This window comes from Simochromis diagramma, unplaced genomic scaffold (assembly GCF_900408965.1).
Source record: "Simochromis diagramma unplaced genomic scaffold, fSimDia1.1 OVJJ01000435.1, whole genome shotgun sequence".
NCBI classification, from domain to species: domain Eukaryota; kingdom Metazoa; phylum Chordata; class Actinopteri; order Cichliformes; family Cichlidae; genus Simochromis; species Simochromis diagramma.
The window spans coordinates 121,268-138,879 of NW_024386864.1; the positions used below are offsets into that span (position 1 = coordinate 121,268).

Below are 17,612 nucleotides of genomic sequence, written 5' to 3' on the forward strand. Positions count from 1 at the left end.
AGGCGTCAGGCGTCCTGAGGAGTCAGCTGAATGGTAAGAACAAGATCCGGGCCATCAACACGTATGCCCTGCCCGTGATCAGGTACCCTGCTGGGGTAATAGGCTGGCCAAAGGAGGAGATAGAAGCCACTGACATAAAGACAAGAAAGCTCCTTACCATGCATGGAGGGTTTCACCCCAAGTCCAGCACCCTGAGGCTGTACGCTAAGCGGAAGGAAGGGGGCCGGGGACTGGTGAGTGTCAGCACCACAGTCCAGGATGAGACAACGAACATCCAAGAATACATTGGGAGGATGGCCCCAACTGACCGAGTGCTCAGTGAATACCTCAGGCAGCAGAAACCCAAGAAAGAGGAGGGAGACGAGGAATCATCATGGAAGGACAGGCCCCTGCACGGTATATACCACCGGCAGATAGAGGAGGTGGCTGATATCCAGAAATCCTACCAGTGGCTGGACAAAGCTGGACTGAAAGACAGCACAGAGGCACTAATCATGGCAGCACAAGAACAAGCTCTGAGTACAAGATCCATAGAGGCTGGGGTCTATCACACCAGGCAAGACCCAGGTGCAGGCTGTGTAAAGATGCCCCAGAGACAATCCAGCACATAACAGCAGGGTGCAAGATGCTAGCAGGCAAGGCATACATGGAACGCCATAACCAAGTGGCCGGCATAGTGTACAGGAACATCTGTGCCGAGTATAACCTGGAAGTCCCGAGGTCAAAATGGGAGATGCCCCCAAGGGTGGTGGAGAATGACCGAGCTAAGATCCTGTGGGACTTCCAGATACAGACGGACAAAATGGTGGTGGCTAACCAACCGGACATAGTGGTGGTAGACAAACAGAAGAAGACGGCCGTAGTAATCGATGTAGCGGTTCCGAATGACAGCAACATCAGGAAGAAGGAACACGAGAAGCTGGAGAAATACCAAGGGCTCAGAGAAGAGCTCGAGAGGATGTGGAGGGTGAAGGTAATGGTGGTCCCCGTGGTAATCGGAGCACTAGGTGCGGTGACTCCCAAGCTAGGCGAGTGGCTCCAGCAGATCCCGGGAATAACATCGGAGATCTCTGTCCAGAAGAGCGCAGTCCTGGGAACAGCTAAGATACTGCGCAGGACCCTCAAGCTCCCAGGCCTCTGGTAGAGGACCCGAGCTTGAAGGATAAACCGCCCGCAGGGGCGTGCTGGGTGTTTTTTTTTTTTTTATATATAAAACACCACACCAAATATATATATATATTTGGTGTGGTGTTATATATATATATATATTAGGGGTGCAACGATACACAAAATTCACGGTTCGGTTCGGTTCGATACTTTGGTGTCACAGTTCGATATTTTTTCGATACAAAAAAAATGTTCATGCCTTTTTAATTTGTCATTTATTAAAATTATAAATATATATTTTAACTCAAAAGTACAGTTTTTAAATTTAACCCTAACCCTTGTGCGCGTTTTTTATTTTGACAGCGAATGCGCACCTGCGGACCACTTATGTGCAGCCCTGGTTATTTAGCTCGTCATATTGCAGCCACAGAAATTCTTTTGTCCATGAAACCATAAAGCTGCACTTTCTTTTTGCCTTATAGTCTCATTTGTCATAACTTCTCCGTTTTGTGGTAAGCTTTTCTTTGGCTGTCACTTCTTCACCCCGACCTGTCTTATTTGGCTCAGCAGAACTAAAATATATATCGTGCTGCTTTTACACACGGACTCACATAAGCTCAGCGATTCTCTGCGCGATCAACCTCTCACATGTTTAAGCTGCGGGAGATTTCACTTGTCATGTTTGCATAGTAAGCTAACGATTAATAAGACGATGTCAGAGGAATTGGTGCACAAATTATCATCACTCACAGATCAGTGCTGTTGCTCTCTATACACAGTTGGCATGATTGCAAAGTGAAAGCAAAAAAACAAGCGCAAATTCAAACGCAATTTCAATATGTCACATATTGACAGTGGCTCACCGATGCCAATGACATAATTACCCAGCTACATTTCTGAAAGAATGCAAAAGCATTGACATATATTTTCCTTCCTACAATAGCCCGATGGGCAGGGTAGCCCGTCTGAAAAAAATCGCTAGCCCCAGGACGTCGGGCTAGCGATTTTGCGAGCCCTGGTATCTGATTGAGGAATTACTCATCTTTGGAAAAGAGAGTTTATTACAGAGAAATGTCTCTTTCCAAAATAAAAGCTATACTATCCGCTTCTTCTGGGCTATATTCTCAGCAGCATAAGGAGAATCATGTGCTAACAGCTGTCTAAATGACTCGGCTAAAGTTAGTAGCATGCTTGTTGTTTTTGTCTTTGCACTAGGATGATGTCGGCGTAAATGTGCAGTCATATCCGTTGTGTTCCCACTAGTGCTTTCAGGTTAATCTCGTTGAAATGACCTTAACGCCACAACACGGCAAATCTCCGTTAACGAGCTACCTCCGATCACCCCGTGCATGGGGCTAGACGGCCAACACCTTAACGAGCTAACTGCGCTAACACACTAGTTCCCACCCATGTAATTAAGCATTGCGTGGCACATCCAACATACTGTTTTACTTTAGTCCATGACTCGCTTACCTTCAGGGTCATACGTCACATGAAAACCAAAATAATTCCAAACGCCAGATCTGAATGAGAGTGGGGGAGGTCCATCTTGCAAGGAGAGCTTAATTTCTGTCTTGCTAGCTTGCCCTGCGCTCTTCCTTCTGACTATGCTGTCTGTGTTGAGCGCTCAGTGGATCTGCGCTCGACAGTGCAGCCTAGGCGGAGTAGTCGAACGCAGATTCACTGAGCGCTCAACACAGACAGCATCGTCAGAAGGAAAGTTGATAAAATAAATTACAAATGTTGTATTGTTCGATACATATGCATACCGAACCGAAAGCACTGTATCGAACGGTTCAATATCGATACGAATATCGTTGCACCCCTAATATATATATATATATATCATTATAATCTGACAATAAATATAATATTGTCCATATTATATTTACCTTACCAAAGTGAGATGACTTTAGTCTCATGAACAACATTAACTAATTGTTATTTACTAACTAATCTTGAAATGACTGTTCTGTACAGAAATGAAGCCCAACAATCATGTTTTACAATCCTGTGGTATCAGCCTCAGATACTCAACTAATCCAAGTGATGTCATAAAACACGAATGACCAAGAAAACATTTTTTCTCCTTCATTTCTGTCAAACAAAGCTGTATGAAACGTTTCTCGTGGTTAGTATCATGGTTGTTAGGCAACCTGAACAGCGCAACGAAGGCTAGACCGTCCCATTTCACAAACCTCTCACTTCCGCACTTCTCATACTTATAGTGTGCACCGTACGTAGTACGCGTTGTGCGCGTACTTCAAGCGTGCAGACCCTGAATTGGGACACAGCCACTAATTTGCTTCCATCATCCAACCTGAAGAGGAAACAGAGACGCCTCCCCTTCAAAGTAAAAGCTGCTCCTTTTGGACACAGTATCTAAGAAAGTCTACAGTATAACATAGAAAAGACAGAACAAAGTTTTGGTTGTTTTTAAATTTTGCAGAAATGAAAGTACACTAAGCTCAATTATGTGACAGACATTTCATCCCATGTCAGTTTGGCCTCATCCTGGGCCGGATTATCCAGCACACACTCTGACCACAGGCCCAGGGGCCACGCACAGCTGGGCTCCATCCAAGAGACAGCAAACAAACCAACACAATAATAAAAAGCACCATGTGATCTTCTTACATCTTCAAGACAAACATAGTAAAAACATGAGCACATTTGTTTCCTGATAAAATGATGTGACAGGTAGAACAGAGTAAAGTGGTGGTGTTACAGCCTTTCTCCCCTCTGCTGCCGAGGCTGTTAGTCTCTCCCAAACTCAGCTACAGGACTTCCAAATGAATGAAAGCAGCAGAAGTGGCTTTACAAATGAAAGAGGAAGAGGAGAAGAAGAGGAGAGGGAGGCCACCCTGACCATCACTCCAGCTGAAAACATCACACTTCCATTAAAGTTGGTGAGGAAATGTTGAGCAGGATGAGCTGCTGGCTAATCTGGAGGCTGTAGCAGCAGCTCACAGTCACAGTGGATTTCCACTCATGAAAAAGCTCTGGCTGCTTCATTTCTCATCTCATATCAGAGACTTTAATGCTTCACTGAAGCTGTACTGTGATGTTCCATATTCCAGTGAGGCCTCCATAATGATTTCAGCTGTTCTGTACACACACTGTGTGCCCTGTATGGCTCAAAGTCTCTGCAGCCTGTTTTTATCTGCTATCATCAGATCTTCATCATCCTCATTCACATCCATCACACACTCTACAGCCTCATCAGCACTGACTTCATCTTCACTGACTGATGGAGCACAACATGAACCTGTGGAGGCTGAAACACTGTCCTGTCAAACATCTCCCCGTCACCACGCCACTTCTGTCAGCCTTTAAATCAGGGGTGTCAAACTTATTTTAGTTCAGGGGCCACATGGAGAAAAGTCTGTTCTCAAGTGGGCCGGACTGGTAAAATCATTGTATATACAACTTAAAAACAACAACTTCAGATTGTTTTCTTTGTTTTAATACGATCAACATAAAAATAAAGCTAGAGCCTGTGGACAGTATGTTCAAAATAGTACAGGCACAACATAGCTATTAATTACAAAACACCTGAAGTTATTTGAAAATTCTGAGGACAAAGAACACACAAGCACACAGTGCCTCAGTGATTCACAGAAGTATATCACAGATCACAGAACTACATCAGGGTGTCTCATGCAGCACTTTCAGTGGGGTTGCATAGTTTATTTGACTCCTGATACCTGGCATCTTTTTGTTAGGATGCCTGGGTCATTGACCCAGGGTTTTGAGTTTATTGTATTATCATTTCTATTCTTTGGTTTCTTCGTCAGAGTTATGTCTTATGGTTTGTCTCTGTGTAATCCTTAGTTGCTGTCTCCCCTGTCTGCGATATCCCTGTGTCCAGTCAGTGTCTGTGTCTGTCCTGGTCCCACGTCTCTGTTCCCTCTGTTGCAGTGCCTGTGTGTGAGTCTGTGGCTGTATCCCAATTCAGGGTCTGCAGCCTTAAAGGCTGCATTTTAAGGCCGATTACGTCACAGCGACGCGACGAAGGCTGTCCCAATTCGAAGGCTGCTTGAAATGCGGCCCTCAAATGCGTCCTTCATTTCCCTGAATTTTAAGGACGTGGCAGTGTAGACTTCGTGGCCCAACATATCCCAGAATGCATAGCGCTGCGGTGGGTGTGGATAATTGTGCCGGAAAAAAAAAAAAACGGCAGATGAGGGGCGCCCGAAGAGTAAACTTTAAGTATGTACTGAATATTATGTCACTTATTTATGTGCAAATGTTTAATAATGAAGAACATTAAAACATTACTGTTGGCCACATGTCGGCAAAGTTATGTGACATTAGTGACGTTTGTTTTTTTTTTTCTTTTTTTTTTCTTTTTGCCTGTCCCGTTTGGTTCTTTTGCCATCAGAATTATTATTGTCTAAAGGCGAAGAAAGATGCCCAATGGATTTACTTTACCAAATTGACCATCCCAGCCTTGCCGTAATGGTCTATTTGATTCACCTTTTATTGTTTATTTTATTTATTTTTTATTTTCACTTGCTAGATACGGTACAGACTTGAATGAGGAAAAGAAAAGGGAGAAAAGAAGAGGGGGAAAAACAGCAGAGAAGAGGGACGGAGATAAAGTGCAAAAAAACAAAAACCAACTAAATAAGCAGACAAAAAAATACATATATCAATCACCTGGATCACCTGTTGAGAAAGAAAAAAGAAAACAAGCAGAAGAAAATGAGAGTAATACAATAAACAACATCAGGATGATATATGGGAATATAACAGTAGATACTCAATATTAAACATTATTGTGCAGCACGTTATATCGTTAGTGATGTTTGTACTAACTTGGTTTTAAAGCCTTTCCTTTACAATATACACTGTTCAACAGCTGACCTTAATCTTACAGAGGATGATCAAAGCTCATGTAGAAACAAACAAACAAATTAACAAAATATGTTCTCCTTCATTTCTGTCAAACAAAGCTGTATGAAACGTTTCCAGCTGTTAGTATCACGGTTGCTATTCAACCTGGGACGGAGGCTAGACCGTCCCATTTCACAAGCCTCGCACTTCCAGCCTTAGCGGTCTTTGAGTATGCGGCCCTTGTGGACCGTCAAGGCTGCGTACTTTAAGGCTGCAGACCCTGAATTGGGATACAGCCTGTGTCTTTAGTTCAATCTGTGTTATGTTTCCTGTCAATAGAAAATTGTACTTAGTAGTCAGTATAATCTTTTAATAATATAAGTTTCCTGCCCCAAGTGGAGGAGTTCAAGTATCTCGGGGTCTTGTTCCCGAGTGATGGGAGAAGGAAGCCGGAGATCGACAGACGGATTGGGGCTGCAGCTGCAGTAATGCGGACGCTGCACCGGTCCGTCGTGGTGAAGAGGGAGCTGAGTGTAAAAGCGAAGCTCTCAATTTACCGGTCGATCTACGTCCCTACCCTCACCTATGGCCACGAGCTGTGGGTAGTGACCGAAAGAACGAGATCGCGGATACAAGCGGCGGAAATGAGCTTCCTCCGAAGGGTGGCTGGCCTCTCCCTTAGAGATAGGGTGAGAAGTTCGGCCATCCGGGAGGGGCTCAGAGTAGAGCCGCTGCTGCTCCACATCGAAAGGAGCCAGCTGAGGTGGTTCGGGCATCTGACAAGGATGCCCCCTGGGTGCCTCCTGGGTGAGGTGTTCCAGGCATGTCCCACCGGGAGGAGGCCCCGGGGCAGACCCAGGACACGCTGGAGAGATTATATCTCTCGGCTGGCCTGGGAACGCCTTGGTATTCCCCCGGATAAGCTGGAGGAGGTGGCTGGGGAGAGGGAGGTCTGGGCCTCTTTGCTTAGGCTGCTGCCCCCGCGACCCGGCCTCGGATAAAGCGGATGAAGATGGATGGATGGATGGAAGTTTGCATATGGTAGTGATAGGATGTGCGATCCTTAATAGTCTGCAAAAGCTTTGCGTGTATTCCAGAGTGCTCTGGCATTCACACCCACATCCTGGGAGCATGGGAAAGGTCGTACCTTGTCTTATTGTTTTACGGTAGGATTAACGTACCTATGTCAGTTTTAGTCTAAGTGCCCTTTTTTACATATAGATGAACTGTTGGATTTTCCAGACCAGCAGGTTAAGGGAAGTCGTTTATTGGGTCACACTCTGACACACACACGCACGCACGCACGCACACATACATATACACCTCCACATTCCAATGTAAGGAATAAACTCTCACTGAAGTATAAATAAAGACCAGGGCAGTCTCTCAGTGCGAGTCTCTGAGCCTCACTCTTGTGTGAGCGTTCTGGTGACTGCCCTTGCTAGCAAGAAAACTGTGTGTTTCTCCTCTCTGATTCTCAGCCGAAGAAGTGTTTTAGAATACACTTTCACTTCCCTTTGTCTCGTTAGGCCTGATTTGCCCCAGCTGTGTTTCCCTCCTGTTACCCATTCCCTGATTGCTCCCTCTGTGTATTTAAGCCCTGTTTTTTTCTGTGTCCGTGTCGTGATCTACCCTCATTTATGTTGTCTGTTCCGTCTGCCTGCTCATGTAAATTTATTTGGATTAGTGATGGGTAGATGAGGCCTCATGAAGCGTTTCAGCACATTCCCCAAACTGTATCGATACTGTGTCGACAGTGTTGCTGTTTTGCTCCATACTGACACCTGCTGGACCTTAAATATCATTGCAGGCAACTTGAGACTCACAACAGACACTGATTCAATGACCTAGTCATACTTGTACACTGTAAGGTATTGTACTTTCCATGGAATCATTTTATATCTTTTATATTCCAAATATTGTAGACATCTTTAAAATATATTGTGAATGACATTAAGTGAAAATTAAAATGAAAGTATTGTGAATGTAATATTACCCATTTGACTTTTGAGTTTATTATAAATTTCTATTCAGAAAAATAAGTTTATCTAATGTTTTAGCATTCAGTCTATTGCGGGGTTTTTTTTACACCATTTCCACAGCTTTGGAAAACTCACAGGCACAGATGAAGCTGGGGTACACAAAAAGTGTAAAGCCAGGTGGATAAGGTTCTGATAATATGTCTTCCTATTCCCCCAGTACATTAAAGGATCCTCTGATCGTGGAATGTTTCTCTCTGACACGCTCCACAATACTAAGTAGTTGGCAGTCCTTTATAACAAAATTCAGGACTGCCTGGTCCAGAACAGTCTTCCTAGATGCTTGATTTCAAAATAATAAAACACATAGTAAAAAAAAAAATGACGATAAAGCTGTTCAGCGTCTATATAGGCCAACCTTTGTTCATTCTCGGTGTGTTTGTCTTATTTTCATTTTTGGCTCTGTAATGTCTAAACACTGAGGAGGTGCTTTTGTTTGTGTAAGAAAGCTCCACAGATGTGACATTTAACCTGCATAAAATGAAAATAAATAGTTACAAGTGTTTTTCCTGTCCTGATTACACTGAAACAAAGACAAACTATTATATTATATTATTTGCAGTTAAAAGATCAAAATGATCCCAAACAGCAGAAACATTTCTTTTTCTTTCTGGCTCAATTTTGTTATGGAGAGATGTTTTTTTTTTCATCTTTGCGAGAGTCATTTTGTGGGGTTTCTTTTTGGTGGCGACTCATTCCGTTGTTAGATGCGAATGCGGTACCTTTTAAACACAGTTTGGCATGTTGGCAATGAGCGAGACAGCAGCTGTATCGATCACGTGACTTTTTCTTAAAGCGACGCACACACCGATACAGGCATCGCTTGGTAAGCTTGATACAAGCGTCGGTGCGTCAGTGTTGCAGGACCCATCACTAATTTGGATTTTTTGTTACGTTTTGCCATCCAGCAATAAAAGCTGAGTTTTGAAATACACTTTTGCCTACCGTGAGTCTGCACTTTGGGTCCTATTCCTGCCTGCACACAGCGACACCTGACACTTTTATCTTTCACCAGCTCATCAATATCAGGCTTCACATCCTGAGCTGCAGCTAACTTCAGGATGTGATTCAAGTGCCTGTGCGTGAGCCTTGAGCGCAGTTTTGTTTTATTTATGCTCATTACTGAGAAAACTTGCTCACAAAAATACGTGGTTCCGAACATGCACAACAGTTTTGCTGCGAGGGCTGTCAAGTTGGGGTAACCTGGCAAGAGATTCTGATAGAATATGTTCAAGCCAGCTTGAGCAAATTTGCCCTTCAAATCCGAGTCACACTGCAAGTCTATTATTTCAAGTTGGATCCTGACGGGCAGATCAAAGGGATTCACGGTGAACGGCGAGCAAAAAACTTTGAAGTCTTTTTCCAGTTCACCAAAAAGCTGAAATCGTTGCTCAAACTCTAGTAACAGTCCCGTTATTTTATCTTTAAACTGCTTCATATCTGCCACTCTTTGGATCGTGCATACATTTTTCAGACAGGGGAAGTGAGCTGCATCACCACCAGCGAGCTGCGTCTCCCACAATAACAGCTTCAACTTGAAAGAACGTATGCTGTCATAATACTGCGTGACAACTTTGTTGCGTCCTTGCAGCTGTTTGTTCAAGTTATTCAGGTGCTCTGTAACATCCACCATAAATGCAAGGTCCTGCATCCATTCTGCAGAATGAAATTCTAACACTGGTTTGCCCTTTTCTTCCATGAACTGTTCAATTTCTTCTCGTAAATCAAAGAAACGCCTCAGCACAGCACCTCAGCTTCATGACATTATCCATTTTCAGTGACTTGCAACATAAAGCCTCCTGGTGCAAAATACAGTGAAAAGTCCAAAAATCACCTTTTCTCTGAACTTTTTTACAACGCCTGCTTTCTTCCCGATCATTGAGGGCGCACCATCTGTAGCCAGGCTGACAGCGCGGGACCAGTCCACTCCGACCCTGTCCAGCGCGCCAACGAGTGTGGTGAAAATATCAGCTGCGGTCGTTGTATCTGTCATCGGTACCAACTCCACGAACTCCTCGGTGATGGTCAATGTGTCATCAACTCCGCGGATGAAAATTGCCAGTTGTGCAACATCTGTAATGTCCGTGCCTTCATCAATTGAAACTGAAAACACAATAAATGACTTTACTTTTTGCTTCAACTAGCTGTCCAAATCCACTGAAAGATCAGAAATCCTGTCGGCAACTGTGTTTCTTGTCAGGCTGATATTTGCAAAGGCCTGGCGCTTTTCAGGGCACACAATCTCCGATGCCTTCATCATACATGTTTTTACAAATTCACCCTCACTAAATGGTTTTGAAGCTAGTGCAATTTCGTTAGCAATGAGGTAGCTAGCTTTCACTGCAGCGTCACTGATGTCTCGGTTTTGAGTAAACACAGACTGCTGTTTCTTCAGACCCGCCAACAGTTCATTCACCTTCTCTCTTCTCCGCTGTCCTTGAAAGTTGTCATATTTGTTGGCATGAACTCTCACATAGCGGCGACGGAGGTTATATTCTTTCAGCACTGCAACATGCTGGGAACACACCAAACATACGGCTTTCCCATTCACTTCCGTGAATAAATAGGAGGATGACCATTTTTCTTGGAACACTCTGCACTAGGGATGGGTATCGTTTAGGTTTTATCCGATACCGGTGCCAAACCTGTACTTTTGAAATGGTGCCGGTGCTTAAACGGTGCTCAAACCGGTGCTTAAAGAATGAAGAACACAAAATTGGTCCAAAAACCTCTCATGTTCAGCTGTTTTTTTGTAAAAAGATAACAATGTTAGCCTTTTCTGCAGCTATGGGGCATATATGGTATCACTCTTGGCTGGAAGTAGTGCTTAATCAATGGAAAAAACACCAACTTTGTCCAAAAACCTCTCATGTTTAGCTGTTTTCCACTTTTTCTTTGGTCATTTTAGCCTTTTTGGCCAGGGTGAAGAGAGTATCTGCCATCAAACAAGAGGAGCTATGATGATGTTGGCTAGTTCACCTTACATGCATTAATGCAATAACGTGGTTAGCCTACTCAACGTAAATTACACACGAACAACATTAAGCTACTCACGCAGAGAAGAACGGCTGCTGCAGCATCATCATCCTCATCATTTCTGCTACACTGGCAGGGCTAGGGGCCAGGACTCTCCTCTTCAGGTTTTTGGGGGATGTTGCATAACAGGCAACCCACCCGCAGTAGATGTGCTCGGTGTGAGGTCTCGCAGCAAGCTATCAAATACGGCGCATTTCTCGGCTTTTAAAAAAAAAACGCTATGCGTCGCCAGGTGTTTCATCGGATTTGAGGTGTTACCTCCTTTGACAGTATCACAGTATCAGCTTAAAGCACTTGTTGCAGGCTGCTGACTTTGCATATTTTGCTGTGAAGTACAGCCAGACTTTGACCGCTTCGCCTTGGGCATTTTTAAACTGCAGCTCTGCTCTAAAAGAACGTACGTACCTGGACCCGCCTACTATCCTCGGAAACGTAAAATGATTGGCTAGAATCTAAAGTGTATCACAGCTCAGGAAAAAAAAGCACCGAAACAAAGCACCGAAATGTGCGCTGCTTTTCGGTCTGGTTACTACCGTTTATGTCAGAACCGGACACCGGTACCCATCCCTACTCTGCACTCTGCATCCACTTTTCTCTTTTTTAACAGAGACATATTGTGGCAATGAGGGTGCAAGAGCACATCAGGTTTAAATTTCGCGGGCAAAACAAAGTAGCTCACAATTGAAACAGCAGTTTCTTTATTGAAAAATTGCTGCTCATTTTTATACTTTACAAAATCATCTGACGGGCCGGATTAAACCCGTTTGTGGGCCTAATCTGGCCCGTGGGTCGTACGTTTGACACTAGGGCTGCACGATTTTGCATAAAATGAGAATCACGATTTTTTGGCTTAGAATTGAGATCACGATTCTCTCACGATTTTCTTTTCCAGTATAAATATTTATTGCACTTATTAACTGCACATCAACTTCGTAACAGTTGAGACTGAATATAAAAACAATAAATAAACATAAAAACAACAAATGTCTCACGTTTTGTAGTTGCTTCAAAGTGTTGTACTGCTTGAAATTCCGTCTCCACCGTTGCTCGACACTGCGTGTACAGAGCAGGTAGTGCAACAATAGAAAAATAGTTGCGGGACGGCACTGTGTAGCGTTTGTCTAGGGTGTTGATCATTTTGGTACAATGGTACAATCGTCGTCGTCTTTTTTTTTTTTTTTTTTAAATCGTTGTCATTTGGAAATGAGATCGCACATAAGTATGAATCGAGATCGCGATTTTCTAACGATTAATCGTGCAGCCCTATTTGACACCCCTGCTTTAAATGAACCCTGCTCAAGTCTGTCACTTCTGTTTGGAGCCAAAAGAAAAAACTGTTGTTCAGTCGTTTGGAAAGAAAACACTTCTGAAAGCACTCAAACTTCTTCACATTTGTCTTCAGACACATCCTGAACATTTAGGAACTAAAGAACATCAAACAAAGACATGAAATATAGAAAAACAACCACAGCCGCAGTCAGTGAACTCACCTCAGAGTCTCCAGTCGACAGTTTGAACTCTCCAGTCCAGCACACAGAAGCTTCACACCTGAATCCTGGAGGTCATCATTTCCCCTCAGGTCCAGCTCTGTCAGATGTGAGGGGTTGGACTTCAGAGCTGAGGCCACAACTTCACAGTGAGTCTCTGAGAGTCGACACCAAGTCAGTCTGTGATGACAGAAAATATAAAATGTGTTATTATAAATCAAATAAATTCAAATTCAAATTCAAATTTTATTTGTCACACACACACAACCATACACAGTATGACATGGGGGTGCAATGCTTGTAGCTGTACAATGCCCGACCATTAAATGACAGAAGAAAAGTTTTACAATATTTACAATTTACAGTTTACTACAAAAATTTACAAATTAACTTAGGAATTTACAGTAAAGAATGTGCAAATAGCAGAAGAGATTATAAAGATAAGGATTATAAATTATAGGAATTATAGGATTATAGGAAATGTGTGGTGGTGCGTGTGGTGACGTGTGTGAGAGTCCAGTCTTATAGTGACGTGTTTGGGAGAGTCCAGTCCTACACCTGGTTCAGGCCCCGAATAGCCTGGGGGAAGAAGCTCCTCTTCATTCTCTCTGTTTTGGCCTTAAGGGAGCGGAAGCGCTTCCCAGACCTCAACAGTGAGAAGAGTCCATTGTTGGGATGGGAGAGGTCCATCATAATCTTCCTAGCTTTGGACTTGCACCGCTTGGTGTAGATGGACAGCAGGTCAGGGAGCTCTGATTGAATGATGCGTTCTGCCGAGCGCACCACCCTTTGCAGATCTCGTCTGTCCTGCTTGGTGCTGTTCCCAAACCAGGTGCAGATGTTTGCCGTCAGGACGCTCTCGATGGTGCAGGAGTAGAAGTTCTTGAGCACCTTCAGTGGCAGATGGAAGTCTCTAAGTCTTCTGAGGAAGAAGAGACACTGACGGGCTTTCTTAACCAGGGTGTTGATGTGACAGGATCATGACAGGTCCTGAGTGATGTGGACACCCAGGTATCGGAAACTGTCCACTCTCTCCACTGGCGTGCCACTGATGATGAGGGGTTTGTAATTCCTCGCCTGCTTTGTAGTGAAGTCCACGATCAGCTCCTTAGTCTTGCTGAGAGTGAGAGTGTACAGGTGACCAAGGTCAGCAATAGGGATGGGTATCGTTTAGGTTTTATCCGATACCGGTGCAAAACCAGTACTTTTGAAAAATATAACAAAAAATAAAAATAAAAATATAACAATGTTAGCCTTTTCTGCAGCTATGGGGCATATATGGTATCACTCTTGGCTGGAAGCAGTGCTTAAACAATGGAAAAAACACCAACTTTGTCCAAAAACCTCTCATGTTTAGCTGTTTTCCACTTTTTCTTTGGTCATTTTAGCCTTTTTGGCCAGGGTGAAGAGAGTATCTGCCATCAAACAAGAAATCAGCCGCATGTAGCTACGACGCTGTTTGCTAGTTCACCTTACATGCATTAATGTAATAACGTGGTTAGCCTACTCAACGTAAATTACACACGAACAACATTAAGCTACTCACGCAGAGAAGAACGGCTGCTGCTGCCATCATCCTCCGTCATCATTTCTGCTACACTGGCAGGGCTAGGGGCCAGGACTCGCCTCTTCGGGTTTTTGGGGGATATTGCTGACTGCGGGTCCGAAAACAGGCACCACACCCGCAGTAGATGTGCACGGTGTGAGGTCTCGCAGCAAGCTATCAAATATGGCGCATTTCTTGGCTTTAAAAGAAAACCGCTATGCGTCGCCAGGTGTTTCATCGGATTTGAGGTGTTACCTCCTTTGACAGTATCACAGTATCAGCTTAAAGCACTTGTTGCAGGCTGCTGACTTTGCATATTTTGCTGTGAAGTACAGCCAGACTTTTGACCGCTTCGCCTTGGGCATCTGTAGCTCTGCTCTAAAAGAACGTACGTACCTGGACACGCCTACTATCCTCGGAAACGTAAAATGATTGGCTAGAATCTAAAGTGCATCACAGCTGAGGAAAAAAAAGCACCGAAAGAAAGCGCTGAAATGTGCGTTGCTTTTCGGTCTGGTTACTACCGTTTATGCCAGAACCGGTGCCATCATGGCACTGGATACCGGTACCCATCCCTAGTCAGCAACCAATCAGAAAGCTTCTGTTTGACCCACAGTCACTGATGATGACTGCACATAACCGAGCAGTGTGTTACTCTGATATCAAATATGGATCCTGCTCTTATAATAATGATCATCAGATGATATTATTGTGTTATTTTGTAGCTGAATACAATGTTTGTGTGATTATCAGTGAAAGAAGCAGTGAGGAGGATGGAGAGAGAGAGAGGACAGAAGGTGAAGTTAGAAACACTAAAAGGATTTTTCATGGATTTCATGGATGATTTGAGTGATTTCCAGCAGGACACTTAAACATGTCAGTGGACGTCCTAAAGAACATATTCACTGATATGAAACGTGTCATTGAACAGGATTAATATCAGTGGAAACATGGTGGAAACAGCTGTGACTGCATGGATGTGACACACTTCAAATCTGTTCTCCACTCATGGATTTGGGATCCATGGAGCTGCTGCTGAGTCTGTACAATAAAGGAATGGTGTGGAAGGTTGCAGCGTACGGACACAAACACTTTGTGGTTACAATCTGATTTTCAGTGTTGGGTAAGTTACTTTAAATTAGTAACTTAGTTACATTACTAGTTACTTCTATCAAAAGTAACTCAGTTACTTCAACTTACTCGTTACTTTCAAAGTAACTAGTTACTATGGAAAATAACCTTTGGTTTTACTCAGAATTCTCTTGTTAATGTGTTGCTTCCATAACTTTGCTTCTTCTAGCTTGCTTACTTGCCACAAGTGCACTGTGCCACCTACCAATAGAAAGGAAAAGATAATGTGCATATTTCCACGAGAGAAATCCCACGCCTGGATCGTCGTTGACCGCCGCCATTATTCTAGCCTACGTCACAGCGTCATGTGCGCTTTTTACATCCAACAGAAAAACTAGTCGTGGTGCTATTGATTGTACTCAGAACTAGGAAATTCTGCCTTCCGAATAGGAAGATGTAGTTAACACCAGACTGCAGATGAGCTGCATACAGGGCTGGTTTGGGACAAAAAAATCGGCCTGGGCTTTTTGACTAGAGACCGGCCTCTCATTATAGGAAAAATCAAAAAGCCTTTGAATGAAAACAAATGCTGTTGTGACAGTGATGTACACAGTTTTGATGGTATATATGCATCAATCTATCAATCGTTTGTTGTAAGATTCAGATGCCTTGGGTGCCTTGAAAAGCGCTATATAAATCCAATCCATTATTATTATTATTATCATTATAATTATTTTTTAAAAGCTGGATATTTTAAATGAGAATAAGAAAGAAAAGTATTTCTTTGTGCCCCCCTTTCCTTGTTAATGCTCTACCTGGCCCCCTGGCAAAACTTTGCTAGACCCGCCCCTGCACAGTTACCAGCTGTCAGCTACATAGAAAAGTATCCTGGTGTTATTTGTCTCTCAGAAACAGTTCATAACTTCAACTCATTCATGTCACCTAAAAGGTGAACGAGTTCCTGATTTTGGCATAATAACTAGTTACCGTGCTCGTTACCACAATAATAACGTAGTTAGTGTAACGCGTTAGTTGCAACACTGGTGATTTTATCAATGATCAATGATCAATGATGTTAATGATCACATCTGGACTCACCCAGCCTTTCTGCAGTTCCTCACAGCTGGAATCAGTCTCTGTCGTCCCCGCTCTGATGTTTTGTACTTCTGCAGGTCCAACTCATCCAGAACCTCCTCTGACATCTGCAGCATGAAGGCCAGAGCTGAGCACTGGATCTCAGAGAGTTTCTTCTCTGATCTGTTCTCTGACTTCAGGAACTCTTGGATCTCCTGATGTACTGAGAGGTCGTTCATCTCCATCAGACAGTGGAAGATGTTGATGCTTCTGTCAGGAGAGATTTCATCACTGTTCATCTTCTTCAGCTTGTTGATGACTCTCTGGATGGTTCCTGGACTGATCTCTGTCTGACCCAGCAGACCTACTAAGAGTCTCTGGTTAGACTCCAGACAGAGGCCATGAAGGAAGCGAACAAACAGGTCCAGGTGGCCATTTTTACTCTGGAGGGATTTCTCCATGACTCGTTTAAGGAAATCATCCAAAGAGGACTCATTGTATTTTTTTCCCAAAAAGTCCCTCAGCACCTCTGTCTTCCTGTTGGTGTGACATTGGAACATGTAGACAGCAGCCAGAAACTCCTGTATGGTCAGATGAACAAAGCAGTAGACTGGTTTCTGGAAGATCACACACTCTCTTTTGAAGATCTCTGTACAAACTCCAGAGTACACCGAGGCCTCTGTCACATCCAGACCACACTGCTCCAGGTCTTCTTGGTAGAACATGATGTTTCCTTCCTCCAGATGTTCAAACGCCAGCCTCCCCAGCTTCAGAAGAACTTCCCTGTCAGCCTCTGTCAGCTCCTGTGGACTCGTCTCATGTCCCTCATGGTACTTGTTCTTCTTCCTCTTTGTCTGAACCAGCAGGAAGTGTGAGTACATGTCAGTCAGGGTCTTGGGCAGCTCTCCTCTCTGCTCTGTAGTCAACATGTGCTCCAGAACTGTAGCAGTGACCCAGCAGAAGACTGGGATACTACACATGATGTGGAGGCTCCTGGATGTCTTCATGTGGGAGATGATTCTGCTGGACAGCTCTTCATCACTGAATCTCCTCCTGAAGTACTCCTCCTTCTGGGCGTCAGTGAAGCCTCGTACTTCTGTTAGCCTGTCAACACATGTAGGAGGGATCTGATTGGCTGCTGCGGGTCGGGAAGTTATCCAGACGAGAGCCGAGGGAAGCAGATTCCCCTGGATGAGGTTTGTCAGCAGCTGGCTGACTGATGACTTCTGTGTGACATCAGACAGCAGCTTCCTGTTGGTGAAATCCAATGAAAGTCTGCTTTCATCCAGGCCGTCAAAGATGAACAAAAGCTGAGAGACAGCCAGCTTCTCTGCTGTGACCTTCTGTAATGTTGGATGGAAAACATGGAGCAGCTCCAGAAGACTGTACTGCTCATCTCTGATCAGGTTCAGC

The 17,612-nt window shown here is 43.9% G+C and overlaps 1 protein-coding gene across 1 annotated transcript in view; it reads right to left on the minus strand.

Annotated features, from left to right (window-relative positions):
• LOC120733281 overlaps window positions 1–17,612 on the minus strand; it is a 38,048-nt gene that overhangs the window by 7,328 nt on the left and 13,108 nt on the right. The window contains exon 3 of the mRNA XM_040031379.1: window positions 16,224–16,831. Coding sequence (XP_039887313.1) covers window positions 16,224–16,831 — 608 coding nt within the window. The remainder of the gene's footprint in view (window positions 1–16,223; window positions 16,832–17,612) is intronic.